The following is a 17,408-nucleotide window of genomic DNA, read 5'->3' on the forward strand; positions in this document are numbered from 1 at the left end:
ACAATTTATAGTCTCCTCCCTCCTTTGTGTGGCCTAGGGCAGGCTTGGGATCGGACATCCAGGCATTGGACTTACTCCACTTTACTTCATCCTTCTGCCTCTGACCTCATCTCTCGCACATTTGGTGGTACTTATCAGCCCTGGTTAAATCCCCTTTGTGGGTTATTTATGCAAGTTCTGGTTCTGCGGTGTTGTTTATTTTCATATTTTTTTTTTACTGTGGTTTTGCATTGTTAGGATTTGTATTTTATTGTATTGTTTTCTTTTGCAGCAACAGCCACTTGTACCCCCTGAACCCCCAAAGAAGCTATTAGCAAAACGCATTAGGACATCTTTCACCTCATCTATGGCTTTTTCACTATCCACGATTTGTGGTTACTGGACTATTTATTACCATGTTAAAGATGTTGGCAGGGGTGGCTGAGCTGCTCATTTCAATGGTTTTAGGGGGTTTCTTACCCCAAAATCTTTTAAATGATTTAATAAAAGTTTTTGTTTGATACCCCCAAATTTTTTTTTTTTCTCCAAAAAGGTTTTCAGCACCGCAAAAATTACATAATTCTTCTGTTTGTACATTCTTTATGCATTTCTGGGATTAGGAGTTGAGTAAGTCAGCGGATTCCATCGTTATTTTAGTTTTCAGGGTCATATAGTAATACAGGTGGCTACACATTATGACAAAAGACTGTTGTTGATCTGAAAATAGTAATTTATTTTAAAAAAAGTTTTTACAAATATTCATTAAACAATAAAAATGTTTCTTCTCTCAATTGTTCCAGCACTTCACACTAAGCTTAACTCATACTCTTGGCGACCACATTTGAAGCATATTTTTCAGTGACACTGAGGAACGTGAAACAAGTTGGTGTGAAATAATTGGATGTGACTATTCATGCAGGTAGTGTTTATGGGTGGAGGTAGGGGGCGCCATTCCACTAATGGAGGATAAGAAGGCTCCGCTACAAAGTATTAATGGAATGGTGGGATAGGGGAGGAGGTGCCAGACATCCGTCTTGATGTCACTATGTGCACACACCATGATAATATACGTATTCTGGGTCCATCAGGAGAGTAAACGTAAATTGCTGAAAGACAAGCTGGGTTGGTGCTACCTTCCCTCTATGCCACCATCGTGACAGTAATGTAAAATCCCCTTTTGAATGGAACATTCTAAGGTCAGAGCTACTCCAGAAAAAGCTCCCCCCCCACCACAAAATGGAACATTCCATTCAGGTGTGCATATATCAGTCATGTGCACATGGTGCAGACTGGAGAGAAGCAATTGACTGTAGCATAATGGGTTGTTACAAAACGCGTGGTTCTGCCTGGCAAGGGCATGTCACCACTTCTTCTTATGCTCATCCATGGACACGCCGCCAGGTCCCAGTGCCACGACCAGCAGCAGCCCACCAACTACGGAGAGGGTCTGGAAGAAGTCGTACTTCAGGAAGTCGTGGAGTGGGCGGTAAGATGGCACCGTCCAGAAGGCATTCTGGATGACGTTGATGCCCATGAGCGAAAAGACCAGAGTCAAAGCTGCCAGCTTGGTCTTAAAGCCAATCGCAACCAAGATGATAAGAGTCAGGCCGAAGATATTCTGACACATCTGGAAGGATAAAATAAAAAGGAGATAAGAAAAACCCTACACCCACAATCTGTACATTAACACCCCAGTGCACAATACCCATACGTTGGATTTGTTACTCCACTTCATCCCATTGACAGCTCTGCCAGCGACATTGTGCATAGCTGCTAGGTGACAAATCTGTGTGGCACTGACAGTTATGGCTCCAGCTAACAATTGGGACCAATCAGTGGTCCCTAATCATGTGATCACTGTGTCACCTATGTCACGTGCAGGTAGTAATATTTCTCTATCATTCAGTGAAGGACACAGCTTAATTTCTCTTTAACTCAAAGAAAAGGATTTTATGCAGAGTACAAAAATTCAATTACTGTATTTTTCGCTCCATAAGGATGCACTTTCTCCCCCCCAAAAAATGGGGGAAATGTCTGTGCATCTTATGGAGCGAATATGGAGCGGGCAGCCCGGTATTCCCTCCGTGTTAGAATATCAGGCCGGCCCGACTCTTCTCTGCCGACCTCCAGTGGTCCTACCTGTTCCTTGGTCCAGCGGTGTCCTCAGTCTTCTCTCCCCGGCGCTGGCATGGGTATCTGGCTGTGACAGCTTGCGGCTTCACAGCTGGGTGCCCACAGCACATGAGCGAGAAGTGCTGAGCTTTGTGAATGGTCCCGTAGTCTTCTGGGACCTGTCATGTGTCCCAGAAGATTACAGGGGGGGGGGGGGGGGGGAAGGGCAAACCCGCGGAAGTGGGAGCGGATACCTGTCAAATTCAGGTACCCGCTCCCCAAGAGGTCCGCAGTCTTTGGCCGTCCCCAGTGACGTGTCGGCAGTCTCTGGCCGTCCCCAGTGCCGTGTCGGCAGTCTCTGGCCGTCCCCAGTGCCGTGTCGGCAGTCTCTGGCCGTCCCCAGTGCCGTGTCGGCAGTCTCTGGACGTCCCCTGTGCCGTGTCGGCAGTCTCTGGACGTCCCCTGTGCCGTGTCGGCAGTCTCTGGACGTCCCCTGTGCCGTGTCGGCAGTCTCTGGACGTCCCCTGTGCCGTGTCGGCAGTCTCTGGACGTCCCCTGTGCCGTGTCGGCAGTCTCTGGACGTCCCCTGTGCCGTGTCGGCAGTCTCTGGACGTCCCCTGTGCCGTGTCGGCAGTCTCTGGACGTCCCCTGTGCCGTGTCGGCAGTCTCTGGACGTCCCCTGTGCCGTGTCGGCAGTCTCTGGACGTCCCCTGTGCCGTGTCGGCAGTCTCTGGACGTCCCCTGTGCCGTGTCGGCAGTCTCTGGACGTCCCCTGTGCCGTGTCGGCAGTCTCTATAGGAAATGGAAATCGATTCATAGACCATGGGTGTATGCCGCTAACTTCAACTGATTGGACATTAGCAAAAGTCTTTGCTGGGTTTGCCCCCTAGTATAACCATATAACGCCACCCCCTTTATGAGGTTCGTTGGGTTTACATAGTCTGGCTGAAAAAAAGACAAAAGTCCATCCAGTTCAACCATTAAAAAAAAAAAAAAAAAAAAAAGGTTATAACCCTACACCCACAGTTGATCCAGAGGAAGGCAAAAAAAAAACCAGCAAAGCATGATCCAATTTACTCCTGCTGTGAAAAATATTCCTTCCTGATCCTCTGAGAGGCAATCGGATATTCCCTGGATCAACTTGCTTGTTAGTAAGCAGCAGAGAGATCACAGAGAAAAGAGGGGAGGAACCTGAGTCCTGTACTGTAATCAAAGAAGAGATAAATTTTGACACACCAGTACATCCTGTATCATGGAGTACAGTACAGGACACAGGAATCGATTCATAAGCTGGGGGAATGTCCCCAAACAAAAAAATCAAGGGGTGGGAAACAAATGGTTAAGAAGCACCAGGACCACAGGAAAAAAAAAACAAACAAAAAAAACAAAAAACAAAATGGACCAACCACCTGGAAACAACTGGTGTTGCTTAAACAAGAACGGAATACTGATGGTGGGTCCATATAAAAGGAAAAGGCAATGCTGGGTGCTGCATAGGCCCAATCCCACCACAACAGGAAATTGTGCAGGGAAGGAAAGATTCGATCACCAAGGGCAAAAGCCCTATAAGAGGCAAAATAACCACCTAGCTGGGTGGAAGCAGAGGGAGAAATCTTACAAGGTATGGGCAGACAGCTACTGTATACAGAGTCTCTGCAGGAGCCCAAGTTTGTACATGAGATCTGCTGATCGCCGATGCAGGCTCCTTAGAAAAAAAAAAAAAAAAATGCACAAAAAAAAAAAATTTACTTTTTTTTTTCCCCCCAGAAGGTGAACTTATCCTTAAACTAAACTCCAGCTTTAATCCACAAGATTACATGAACATGCAGAGGAACTAAAGACCATTGTGGAGATTTGGCGAATACCTCTCACAGCATCTACACAGCATAGTGGGGCAGAATAAGTAATCTTGCAGAAAGTGCAGGATTATCTACAGCAGCAAAATTAATCATTTCTCCAGCCCAGTCCACCAGAGTCTGAGTGACTGATAAGGTAGAAGTGGCTGGTTGTAGAGCAGGGCCTGCTGATGCAAACACAATGGACCCTAGAGTAGATCAGAAATGGTGGCAGTAATTTGTCGTAAAGCGGAGTTCCACTCACTCTGTAAAAAAATAAATAAATAAGTCAGCAGCTACAAAAACTGCAGCTGCAGACTTTTATAAACCAGCCACTTACCTGTCCCACGATCCCGCGCTGCCCTCGCCGCAGCCTGTTTCACCGGCTGTCCTGTATTCCAGGCGCCGGCATCTTCAGTGTAGGCACCCGGCTGACCTGATCACCTAGGCGATTGCAGCAGAAGTGGGAGTGGATACCTGTCAATTTCGGGTACGCGCTCCCCAAAGGTGCTAATCCTTAAATGGTGAGCAAGGGACCAGTCATTGAACTTCCCCTTTTGTGTGGAACTCCTCTTTAAACAGGCCACATGCTGCATACCTGTATGGGAGCTTGAGCCAGGGGGTTGGAGAGATGTTGGTGGAAGATGCTCCTCCAGATCAGGGAAACTATTATCAACCTTAGAGGAACTTTGAGTTTTCTCAGGCCTGCCACTATCTGTCCTGTGTTCCCATTCTGGGGGGCCTGCAGTTCTCGAATGCCAAATGTAGACCTGTGTCTTGTGACCGCTAGTGTGCATGGCACTGCAAAATGTCTTTGGAAAGTTGAGGATGTAATGTATGTTACAGCCATCAGAACACTAGGAACTGGTGCAAAACCCTTGGTACAGGGGAAAAGGGAAAGCCTGTCCTGCCTCCGCATCACTGGTCCTGCTCAGGGCCAAGGCTTTGCCTGTCACAATGGGGATACACCTTAAAAGCGGAGTTCCACTCACCTGTCAAAAAATAAAAGTCAGCAGCTACAAAAACTGTAGCTGCTGACTTTTTAAAATAAATAAATAAACAGCCACTTACCTGTCCCTCAATCCAGTGGTGTGTCCCCCGCAGCCTGTTTCACCGGCCGTCCTGTATTCCAGGAGTCCGGGATCCTCAGTGTGGGCACACGGCTGTGACAGCTTGCGGCTTCACAGCCGGGTGCCCACTGCGCATGCACGAGTAGTGCTGTGCTTCATGAATGGTCCTGTAGTCTTCTGGGACCTGTCACATGTCCCAAAAAACTACAGGAAGGGAGGGAGGACAACTTCCGTTTCCAATCACCTAAGTGATCAGACCGGAAATGGGAGCGGGTACCAGCTCCCCCCGCCCCCAAAGGTTCCAATCCTTAATGGGGAGCGAGGGAGCAGTCCTTAAAGCGGAACTTCCCCTTTTGGGTGGAGCTCTGCTTTAAGGGTCTTGCAGAATCTGGTTACCAAAGGAATGACCATGGCTCTAAAACTTAATAGCACCCTATACCAAGGTGAGAGCCATACAAAGGATCCAGAGCTCGAAGCAAACAGGCCATGTATGGTTCCCAAAGATGTACATGAGGGTCATTGATGCAGAAACTGCTGGCAAGCTGTGAAGGCCATAAGCATTCTAACCTTTATAGAAGCGTCAGTCGAAAGAAGACATTTCTGGTGAAAATATAAAAGGAAACTTCTCCAGGAGGAGAAAGCATCCATCATCCAAGGACACCAGCCTGGAGCCTCATGGAATGGGTGGATTTATATGGGTGTACTAGGAGGCAGACCCAGCAGAGGCATTTGCCAGTGTCCAGGCACCTGAAGATAGCTGCACACAACCCATAGTCTATGAATGGATTCCTGTGTCCTGGAACGATAAAAGTATATCTGAAGCCAAAACCTTTAACATCATAATTTAATACTTTTTAAAAAGTTGTCCATTAATCTTCCCCCCACCGTCCTCAGTGGAAGCCACATAGCCAAATATGAACCTCAGCTCTGCACCTCTCAACTACAGAATGGCACATATAACACACTGAGAAGGTCTTAGAAACGTCTTGGGATAATGTATATCCTCCAGTCCTTTATCTGCGCCCCTTCTTCACTATTACTCACTTCAAATACGCCGCCATGGTATCGGAGCAAGGTCATGAACATCAGGATGAGCAGTATGCGACCTCCTAGCTGCATGTACTGACGCGGCGACCTCTCCCCTGCGCTGGGTACCCCGGCAAACATGGACTTTCCTTCAGAACGAGACTCCGCCAGTAACAGGAGGAGACCGCCACCCAATGCCAGGTTTCTAGAAAAGAAGAAATGTGTTACGCTTTGAGCTAGATAAAATGAGGAAGGGGATGAGGATATGACCATTAACCCCTCGCCTACCAGGCACTTATACCCCCTTCCTGCCCAGGCCAATTTCCAGCTTTCAGCGCTGTCACACTTTGAATGACAATTGCGCGGTCATGCAACACTGTACCCATATGAAATTTTTATCATTTTTTTGTGACAGACAGAGCTTTCTTTTGGTGGTATTTAATTACCTCTGGGTTTTTTAATTTTTTCTTAAACAAACCAAAAACCACTGAAAATTTTGAAAAAACAAAACCAAAAAAAAAAAAAAAACGTTCTAGTTTTTGTTATAAAATTTTGTAAATAAGTGATTTTTCTCCTTCACTGATGTGCGCTAATGAGGCTGCAGTGATGGGCACTGATAGGTGGCACTGATGAGGAGGCACTGGTAGGTGGCATTGATGGGCATTGACAGGCATCACTGATGGGCACTGAAAGGCAGCACTCATATATGGCACTGATAGGTGGCAATGACTGGCACTGTTAAGCGGGACTGATTGGCATTGATAGGTGGCACTGAAAGGCAGCTCAGATGGACACTGATATGTGGCATTGATGTGCACTGACATAAGGCACTGATGGACACTGACAGGTGGCACTGCTGGGGCTACACTGATCATCAGGGCCCTGATGATCGGTGTACATGTTCCCTCCGCGGAAAGCCGATTACTGGCTCTCCTCTGTCAGCATGACAGCTCGAGAGGAGAGAAATGCTGATAACCAGCATTTCCCTGTTTACATGTGATCAGCTGTGATTGGACACAGCTGATCACATGACCAAGCCAACATCTTCGGCTCTTTCCGTGATCGAAGATCCGCTGTGTCCGAGGGACACAGCGCACCGCACGCTCCCTGAGCCACGCATGCGCAGTGAGAATGGGAGGACGTCATACGACGTCCTCCCAGAATGAGAGAACCACCTTGCGTCCGTCATATTACTATATGGTGGGAGGGAGGTGGTTAAAACCCCCCAGCATGAAACAAGTCCTTTATATCACACCTCACAGAGCACACTTCCAGGCAGTCCTTTTCTTATAGTGACAGTCGGAAAGTCTTCCATTCACATTTTCATACTAGAAACAGGAAAGGAAGAACTTGATTGGATGCCAATAATGTTCCTCCCTCACATACTGTAATCAACGGGGCCCTTTGTGTTGGAATGGATTGGTTGCATCTAAGCCAGGCCTTCAAGTCTTTGTCAAAAATTTGGACACATACTTTGAATTTTTCTTCATTTTGGTGGTTTGACATTTATTTTATAACCACAGAATTTATGATTTGTGTATAATTATTTTTGATTAATTTCATGTTTTGTGCTGTTTTATAGTTTCACTGATTTTTATCAATCTTTTTGATTCTTATCAAGGCACAGCAGCATTCACTTTCCAATTTTTCACAAAGTTCTTGTGGCACGGGATGTTTTTGTTTCTTCTTCAAAATCGGATTTCAGCGATTGTCACACAGGTTTGAAAAGGTCTGTAAAAATGTCATCAGGAAGATTGTTCACGGCAAACTTTGAACTCCTCCCCTCAGAAATCAAAAGTATGAATAAATAAATATTAGGAATATCTGATAGAACATGCGACTCATTTCATCAGTCATGCTTGGGCTTTACAAAAATGTGAATATTCCATCTTAAAAATTGTATCTAAACCCAAGAAATAAAAAATGTAATAAATTGCAGTTTACCTGTTTTTTTTTTTTTTTGTTTTAGTGTTTTTAAACTCAGTTTATTGTGATCAAACAGTTGTACAAAATACATACAGATATATTATTCCAGTGTGTACAAGACAAAATCATACCTCAACTTCTGCACATGACAAAGACACGTGCCATGGTACCGTGATCAAAAAGTGGGTGTGGCCAGCAAAAAGTGGCCATAGACATATGTATGGGTGTGTTTAGGAGGCAGCAGGATTGGGATGGGTGGGACACAGACCACAGAAATGGGGAGGGGCGTGCAACACAGGTCTAAACACAGAACATCCAGTCCCTCTTCTCTGCAAACTCGTTGCATTAAAAAAAACAAAAAAAACAAACAAACAAAAAAAAAACCTGCTGTTCGTCCCGCCGCTCCCTAAGTAGTATGGAGATGAGAAGCAGATAGAACACCACTTTGTGTATGTGCCTTGTGACTGCAACCTGATCCCAGCAACTGATTGACAATGTATGGCCAATCAGAACCTGGGGACAGGCTTATGCATTTATCTTGTTTTTTCTCTGTTGTTCCAATAGTTTATCCACCAGAAAAATACTTTTTATTGCTGCAATTTCTCATTTCTTAACTGGTTCCCGCATGGCCTATTCTACAATGACGGCCACACGTGCAGCAGAGCGATCTGTGGCGAGCCGTGTCCCTTGGACACAGCACATCGATTGGGGTAAAGAGCCAATGATGCTGGTTCTTAACCCCTTTGCGCCGGCCGCACACAAATGTGCGGCCTCCCGGCATCTGGGCCTAGACGCCGAGCGGCCGTACATTTGCGTTCATGTAGCAAAAAACATATGTGCTGAGAGCACGCCCATCACACATGTGGTACTCACGGAAAGGTCCCGGTCCGCTCTTTCGATCGGGACCTTTCCCGATCATGTGACCGCCGTGATGACGCGTCATGATTCCTAAACCACGCCCCACCTCCCGGCGTCTAAAACTCTTAAAGGGCCGGGAGGCGCCGGCGGGAAGGGGTTAACCATGTGATCAGCTGTGTCCAATCACAGCTGATCACATGTAAACAAATGCCAGTTAATCAGCATTTCCTTTCCTCAGCTCTGTCACTGAGGAAAGGAAACCGGCTTTCCTGTGATGGGACATTTACAGTGATCATCAGGGCACTGATGATCAGTGCAACATAGCAGTGCCGCCTCATCAGAGCACATCAGTGAAGAAAAAAATGCTTATTTGCAAAAAATTGTATAACAGAAAAAAAGAAATTCTTTTTTTTTTTTTACAAAATGTTCTGTCTTTTTTTTGTTTAACAACAAAATAAAAAAACCCAGGGATGATTAAATAACCCCAAAAAGAAAGCTCTCAGTCTCAAAAACGCTAAAAATTTTGTTTGGGTACAGTGTAGCATGACCGCGCAATTGTCATTCAAATTGCGACAGCACCGAAAGCTGAAAATTGGCCTGGGCAGGAAGGGGGTAAAAATGTCCAGTATTGAAGTGGTTAAATCAAACGCTTATAAACAGTACTGGAACAGTCATCAGTTCAATGATTATTTTCATTTTGTAGCCTCCCCTAATTAAATGACAGCTGGAATCTGAATGGCTGTAATGGACAGGACAGGCACGGTCACTTGTGAACCTCAGCAAAGCAGTCAATGGAAGACAAAAGCAGTAAGAAAGACGGGACATAATCAATATTGACACATAGAAACACTAACCTCATGAGAAACTTCAGATCCCAAAGGATGTTGTACACAATGGTCTGAAAACAGCAAACAAATTTCATTTCAGCAAATGAATGCAAAATTGAATCATAAAAAAAAAATAATAATATATATCACACAGCCTTGAGGTTTGGTTTGATTTCATTTGCAGAAAATCTTGCAATGTCCTTTCATGATAACTTCATTACCATACTTAGATATAAGCAGCACTTAATACAGAACTTTGTGTCAGCGCTCCCTGAAATGAAATATAGTTAGATGCTGACAGGCAACCTGGAATATCAAGTTTTGGGTGGACAGGCACTTTAATAAGTAAAAAAAAAAAACAAAAACAAAACATTTCTTCGGAAAAATAGTAATATAAATGAAATTAGAGATGAGGTTCACATCTTCAGCTGCCCAGAATTCACACAAACTTCTCGGTTCATTAACTTAGTGGTGGCCTTCTTTTCTTAACCCCTTCATGCCTAAGGGTAAAACTAATCTAAATGCCTAAGCACAATTCTACAACGTTGACATGTGTAAGTAAAACCGTCCATATCATCACCACTACATTGTACATCCAGGTGGGTTATACCTTGATTTTTTTTTCAGGACAAAATGGGCTTTTAATTGGTGGTAAATAGTAATGGATATCGCTTGATTTTTTTTTTTTTTCACTATCAAAGGAAAACTGGCCCAAAATAGTAAAAAAAAAAAAATTTTTTTTCATTTAGCTGTGTGTTTCTTGTTACTACCATAACCTACCACCAAAGAACAACCCAAAATAAATTCTCCAGCTCTTGGCGATCGCAACGATACCATATATGTGTATGTTATTTGTTGTTTGTACCCGGAGTACAGCCCAGAAACAATAGTGCGCATTTTGTTTTTGGCTTTTTTTTTCCTAAAAACACACCGACACTGACATTAACACTAACTGACACTGATACCAATTTTTTTAAATCTTGACCTTTGACCTTGACCCAAACACTTACCCTGGCACTGAACTAGATCAAATCTTGATCTAGGTATTTTTCGTTATTTTTTACAAACATTTTTTTCTCTCTATGCCAGGAGTTAAAGAGATACCATGCATCGCTATTCTCCATTCATAGAGAGAGAAAAAAAAACAAGGGGGCCGGGCTGTACAGTAACTGATCACTGTGATAGCCAATCATAGGCTATCACAGCGATCATGTGACTTGGAATCGGGAGTCCCGGGTCCCGATTGTTAGAACGGGACCAGGGGCTCTCAGTGACACTGCGGTCTTTGTGCTGGGAGTGTGCCGCGCTCCCAGCAGACAGACAGGTACGCAAATATGAGGCCCCACGGAAAGAAAGCTCAGTTCTGTGAGGCTGCATATTTGTGTGACATCGGAGTCAAGGGGTTAATCTATAACAGCAAACATTTATTTCTTTATTACAGGTACTTATATAGCGCCATCAATTTACGCAGCACTTTACCTATATATTGTACATTCACAATACACACCCAAACTAAGCATGTGCAGCTTGCTCCCAAGGCTCTGTACTATCATCAGATGGAACTAATTGTCACTCTATGCGCTGCACTGTATATCTATATAGTTAAAGTTGTATTCATTCACAAGGAAGATACGCACACTGTCAAGATTAAATGTAAAAAATATCTGCTTCTCACACCAATTGGTAGGGTAATTTTGTAGTGGGTGTCAGAAAAGATCTGGGTAGCACTGAGAAGCCCCCCTGGAGCCTGAATAATGTATACAGTGAAGGAAATGTGTATTTGCTCCCCTGCTGATTTTGAATGTTTGCCCCTCACAAAGAAATGATCAGTCTAAAAATCGAATGTTCAGTGTATTGTAACATTGAAAGACAGAATAGAAACAAAAAATTCAGCAGAAATGCATGTCTAACAAATGATGACTGATCTGCATGTTCATGAGGGAAATAAGTATTTGATCCCCAATCATTCAGCAGGATTTCTGGCTCCCAGGTGTCTTTCATACAGGTAACAAGTTGAGATTAGAAGCAGTCTCTTAAAGGGAGTGCTGCTAATCTCATTTTGTTACCTGTATAAAAAGACAGCTGTCTTTTGCAATCAAAATCAGATTCCAAACTCTCCACCATGGCAAAGATCAAAGAGCTGTCCATATATATATACATATATACACACACACACATACATCTACACACACGCACAAATATACACACATACACACACACACAGATATACAGTCAGGTCCATAAATATTGGGACATCGACACAATTCTAACATTTTTGGCTCTATACACCACCACAATAGATCTGAAATGAAACAAACAAGATGTGCTTTAACTGCAGACTGTCAGCTTTAATTTGAGGGTATTTACATCCAAATCAGGTGAACGGTGTAGGAATTACAACAGTTTGCATATGTGCCTCCCACTTGTTAAGGGACCAAAAGTAATGGGACAGAATAATAATCATAAATCAAACTTTCAGTTTTTTATACTTGGTTGCAAATCTTTTGCAGTCAATTACAGCCTGAAGTGTGGAACGCATAGACATCACCAGACGCTGGGTTTCATCCCTGGTGATGCTCTGCCAGGCCTCTACTGCAACTGTCTTCAGTTCCTGCTTGTTCTTGGGGCATTTTCCCTTCAGTTTTGTCTTCAGCAAGTGAAATGCTTGCTCAATCGGATTCAGGTCAGGTGATTGACTTGGCCATTGCATAACATTCCACTTCTTTCCCTTAAAAAACTCTTTGGTTGCTTTTGCAGTATGCTTTGGGTCATTGTCCATCTGCACTGTGAAGCGTCCAATGAGTTGTGAAGCATTTGGCTGAATATGAGCAGATAATATTCCCGAAACACTTCAGAATTCATCCGGCTGCTTTTGTCAGCAGTCACATCATCAATAAATACAAGAGAACCAGTTCCATTGGCAGCCATACATGCCCACGCCATGACACTACCACCACCATGCTTCACTGATGAGGTGGTATGCTTAGGATCATGAGCAGTTCCTTTCCTTCTCCATACTCTTCTCTTCCCATCACTCTGGTACAAGTTGATCTCGGTCTCATCTGTCCATAGGATGTTGTTCCAGAATTGTGAAGGCTTTTTTAGATGTCGTTTGGCAAACTCTAAGCTGGCTTTCCTGTTTTTGAGGCTCACCAATGGTTTCCATCTTGTGGTGAACCCTCTGTATTCACTCTGGTGAAGTCTTCTCTTGATTGTTGACTTTGACACACATACACCTACCTCCTGGAGAGTGTTCTTGATCTGGCCAACTGTTGTGAAGGGTGTTTTCTTCACCAGGGAAAGAATTCTTCGCTCATCCACCACAGTTGTTTTCCGTGGTCTTCCGGGTCTTTTGGTGTTGCTGAGCTCATCGGTACATTCCTTCTTTTTAAGAATGTTCCAAACAGTTGTTTTGGCCACGCCTAATGTTTTTGTTATCTCTCTGATCGGTTTGTTTTGTTTTTTCAGCCTAATGTTGGCTTGCTTCACTGATAGTGACAGCTCTTTGGATCCCATCTTGAGAGTTGACAGCAACAGATTCCAAATGCAAATAGCACACTTGAAATGAACTCTGGACCTTTTATCTGCTCATTGTAATTGGGATAATGATGGAATAACACTCACCTGGCCATGGAACAGCTGAGAAGCCAATTGTCCCATTACTTTTGGTCCCTTAACAAGTGGGAGGCACATATGCAAACTGTTGTAATTCCTACACCGTTCACCTGATTTGGATGTGAATACCCTCAAATTAAAGCTGACAGTCTGCAGTTAAAGCACATCTTGTTTGTTTCATTTCAAATCCATTGTGGTGGTGTATAGAGCCAAAAATGTTAGAATTGTGTCGATGTCCCAATATTTATGGACCTGACTGTATATTCTTGTGCAATCTTTGGCAAATTTGTTTTTCTTTAAACTGCAACCTCTATTTTAAACAGATTTTGTGGGAAAAAATAAGTCCAATTAAGAAAAGAACCCCCCCCCCCCCAAAAAAAATAGCATTGCACAAAAAATGCTTAATTTGAAACAGCAAGTTTTGAAAATGCTCTTTTTTTACGTGTTCAGTAACTTGCTATAACCCAATTTACTCGCTAGAGGGCACTATTGCTGCTTGAATACGATTTTGTGGCAATAACTGCCCACTAGAAGAGAACACAACATCTTATCTTGTTAAAGAGGAACTCCAGATTCAGCCACCATTGCAGTATACTGTACAGTGAGAGTCATGCTGGAACTATGTGCACATGTATTGTAGATAAACCAGTACTGCACATTGGAAGATCTGCCCCCAATGAGCACAGGATCTCCTCTGGCCAGTCTGACAGCTACAAAAATGCTGCTCGTCCAGTGAGGGAGCAACACCCTTATAACATGTGAAAGGCCTTCCTCTTACAGCCAGCAACACACCACTAGGGTGACATGTGCCTTGCTGCATGCAGTGCCCTGCAGTGACTGATGTTCATGATGATATGGAGCCAAGGGATGTCAGGTTTCATGCAGTTCTGTACAACTCAGACCTGCCCACAATGACACACAGAGGAGAAGAGGCCACAAATGCTTTCATGTTTAAACTTTTTTATATCCTGCCTGTGAGATACTCTAAGATCAGATTACATGCAGCCTGTTAATTCTGAGTTTATCGCCTCTTCTATGCTTTTGTACAAAATGAATTTTATTTTTATGGCAGCTTACAACATCAAATTAATCAGCAAGGATGAACTAAGATGTTGAAATGGGGAAATATTTGTGCACAGAACTTACCTGGAGGACGATGATCATGAAGAGGCCAAGGCAAGCATATGGTACAAATTTCCTAGTGAGGACAAGGACACATCCAGCTGTGCAGAGACAAAACATAATATTAACAAGAGGGATCCAACGGAGAAAAGAAGGATTTCTTACAATTACTCATGCGTTTGCTCACATATAGAAAGATTGGGGAAGAAAGGGGCCCTAAGCAAGGCAACAGCCCCCCCAAATCCCTTTGCCTATTGCAGCCCTTTTCCGTATCAATCAGAGAAGTCACCTCATTTGTAATGTCTGTACTGGCATGGCCTCATCAGACTGACTGCCTACAAGTCCATCCTTCCCTTGTCAAGTTACATGCAGGTGACAACTCTGACCAATTGCTCTAACCCCCCTTGTTTACTGCAGGAGCACAAAAATTGTAGCGTGGCCCCCGGACATCCACCAGGCCCTAGGCTCCAATCGCGGTTGTCTTGTATATGACCTAGCTGCTTAACACCTTCCTGCCCGGCCTTTAGCAGATTGACGGCCGGGCAGGACACTCGCCGTTGTGACTGGGTGTCATATGACGTCCTGTCAAAACAAGCCACTCACACAGCTGCGGGGCCACGATCTGTCACCGGCTGTGTCCATGGGACACAACCAATGACATATCACTACACCGGCCTGTTGCCAGTGTCATGTGACCAATCACAGCAGATCACATGTCAACTGTATACAATGGATGGCTTCCCATCATGCCATCCATTGTATACAATTAAGTTGTTAGCTGTGACTGGTCAAGGCAGTCACATGATACAGACAGGACCAATCACAACCCATCTGTATCATGTGATCAGCTTTGCCCAATCACAACAAGAGACTGAATGAATCCGTTTCATTCAGTAACAAGGATTGCAAATATCAATGAAATACATTGGTATTAGCAATCATTAAAAAAAAAACAAAAAAAAAAAACACTTGATCACTTGCCCAGAGTAGTTCAATGTTACTATGGTAACATGGTATTGGTTTGGTCACAGTGTGCTGAAAAATAATATATTAAGAAAAAAATTTAATAAAAAATAAAATAGAAATGGTTAAAAAAAAAAAAAATACAAAATTCAATTATAATTTTCACCAAAGAAATGTAGCTGAATACATTTTGACCTACCTTTATGAATAAATGTTATTTATTTGCAAAATTTTATAACCGAAAACGAAGAAAAGTGCGTTTTTTTTCAAAAGTTTTTTTTTTGTTTTATTTAGCAAAAAATAAATAAACTCAGTGGTGATTAAATACCACCAAAAGAAAGCTCTATTTGTATGAAAAAAAAATGATAAAGACTTCATATGGGTACAGTGTTGCATGACCGCGCAATTGTCAGTCAAAGTGCGACAACGCTGAAAGCTGAAAATTGGCCTGGACAGGAAGGGGGTATAAATGCCGGGTATTGAAGGGGTTAATAGAAACCATAACGTGAGAAGAGTGGCGGTGAAGATGGCGGTAGTGGGTGTACAGGTGGAGATTATAATGGGTTATTATCACAGTATATATTATTTTCTGTCTTGTTATTGTATCGCTTTAAAACATTACATACCAGAAGTGTTATTTGCAGCATCTGATCCTAGACAGCACAAGGAAAACTAATCTCACTTCCCCTTTCTCTTCGAACCTCCTGAGATTACACATATACACAATCAAAAAGGCCCGGGAATGAAAGGAGAAAGATTGCTGACATCACCTGACTCAGGTCAGTATAGACCGCAGTATGCAACGGATGAGGCTCTTCCCTTCAGAACATCATCAGGGTCATCCTTTCATGGTTTAGTAGGTGATGTACTATTACAATGTTCTTTTTAGAAGCAGAATTTGTTTTCAAAAGAGATCAAGCCAAGTGACCCGCCTCAAAAGCCTCTGATGGAAGCTGCCATTTCCAACTCACAATATGCAGTCAGCCATGTATATAAACGGCCGGACGGTGGCACTGCAGGGTCGGGTGGCCGTTTATAAATGGCTTCCCCTTCCTTCTGCTTGTGCACGCTCCCTGGGAGCTCGCAGCACCGCGATCCGGTGCCCGCTGTGTCCACAGACCCAGTGGAACACCAATCGTTATACGGGACCTCTGTACAAGGTCCCGATCATGTGACCGCTGATTGGCCAATCAGTGATCACATGACTAGTAGTTAGTAAGATGTCACTTCTGACATCATTGCTTACTACCTGTGAAATCTGTGAATGATCACAGAGGTCACATGGTACAAGGCTATTCACAACAGCCTTGTACCATGTGACAAGCTGTGACCAATCACAGCTCACACAGTAGTTCTCAATGGCTGCAAGAATGCAGCTAGAGAGGAGAAATGATTGCATGTACAGCATTTATGGATATAAATGCAATCAGTGTAAAATAAAAAAAATAATCTTCATAACCCCCCACAAGTAGTACAGTGTCACTATGGTGACACTGTACTGCTAGGGTGGAAGTATGTAAAATTATTTTAAAAAAAAGAAAGTTTTTTGAAAAATTTGAATTTTTTATAAACTAATTTGGGTTATTTTTCTTTTTTTACTAAAAAGATAACTGAATAAATTTTGGCTAAGATTTATGAAGAAAGATTATTTGCAAAATCATATAAAAAAAAACACGTCCTGTCACTATGGTAACACTATATTGCTAGGGTGGTAGTATGTAAAAAAAAAAAAAAAAAAAACTAAACTAAAAAAAAAAACCCAAAATAATATAAAAAAAAAAGAATTTAAAAGAAAAAAATGTAAAAATTTTTTGGGAAAAATTATAATTTTTGGTTATAAACTAATTTGGATTATTTTTTTTTTACTAAAAAGATAACTGAAATTTTGGCCAAGATTTACAAAGAAAGATTATTTATTTGCAAAATTTTATAAGAAAAACACTTTTTTTTTCAAAATGTTTGGTCTTTTTCATTTATATAGCAAAAAAAAAACAAAAAAACCCCAGTGGTGAATAAATACCACCAAAATAAAGTTTTATCTGTCTCAAAACAAAAGCTAAAAAAATTCATGGGTA

General features: G+C 42.9%; 1 protein-coding gene across 1 annotated transcript in view; it reads right to left on the reverse strand.

Annotated features, from left to right (window-relative positions):
• Window positions 1–688: 688 nt before the first annotated feature.
• Window positions 689–17,408, reverse strand: part of LOC149447409 (surfeit locus protein 4-like) — a 30,939-nt gene continuing 14,219 nt past the window's right edge. The window contains exons 3-6 of the mRNA XM_089652656.1: window positions 14,395–14,471; window positions 9,661–9,704; window positions 6,041–6,227; window positions 689–1,606 (exon numbers count right to left, since the gene is read on the reverse strand). Coding sequence (XP_089508782.1) covers window positions 1,340–1,606; window positions 6,041–6,227; window positions 9,661–9,704; window positions 14,395–14,471 — 575 coding nt within the window. The 3' untranslated portion in view covers window positions 689–1,339. The remainder of the gene's footprint in view (window positions 1,607–6,040; window positions 6,228–9,660; window positions 9,705–14,394; window positions 14,472–17,408) is intronic.

Source organism: Staurois parvus, unplaced genomic scaffold, assembly GCF_062004578.1.
Source record: "Staurois parvus isolate SC_StPar_1 unplaced genomic scaffold, SC_StPar_1.0 ptg000689l, whole genome shotgun sequence".
Lineage (NCBI taxonomy): Eukaryota > Metazoa > Chordata > Amphibia > Anura > Ranidae > Staurois > Staurois parvus.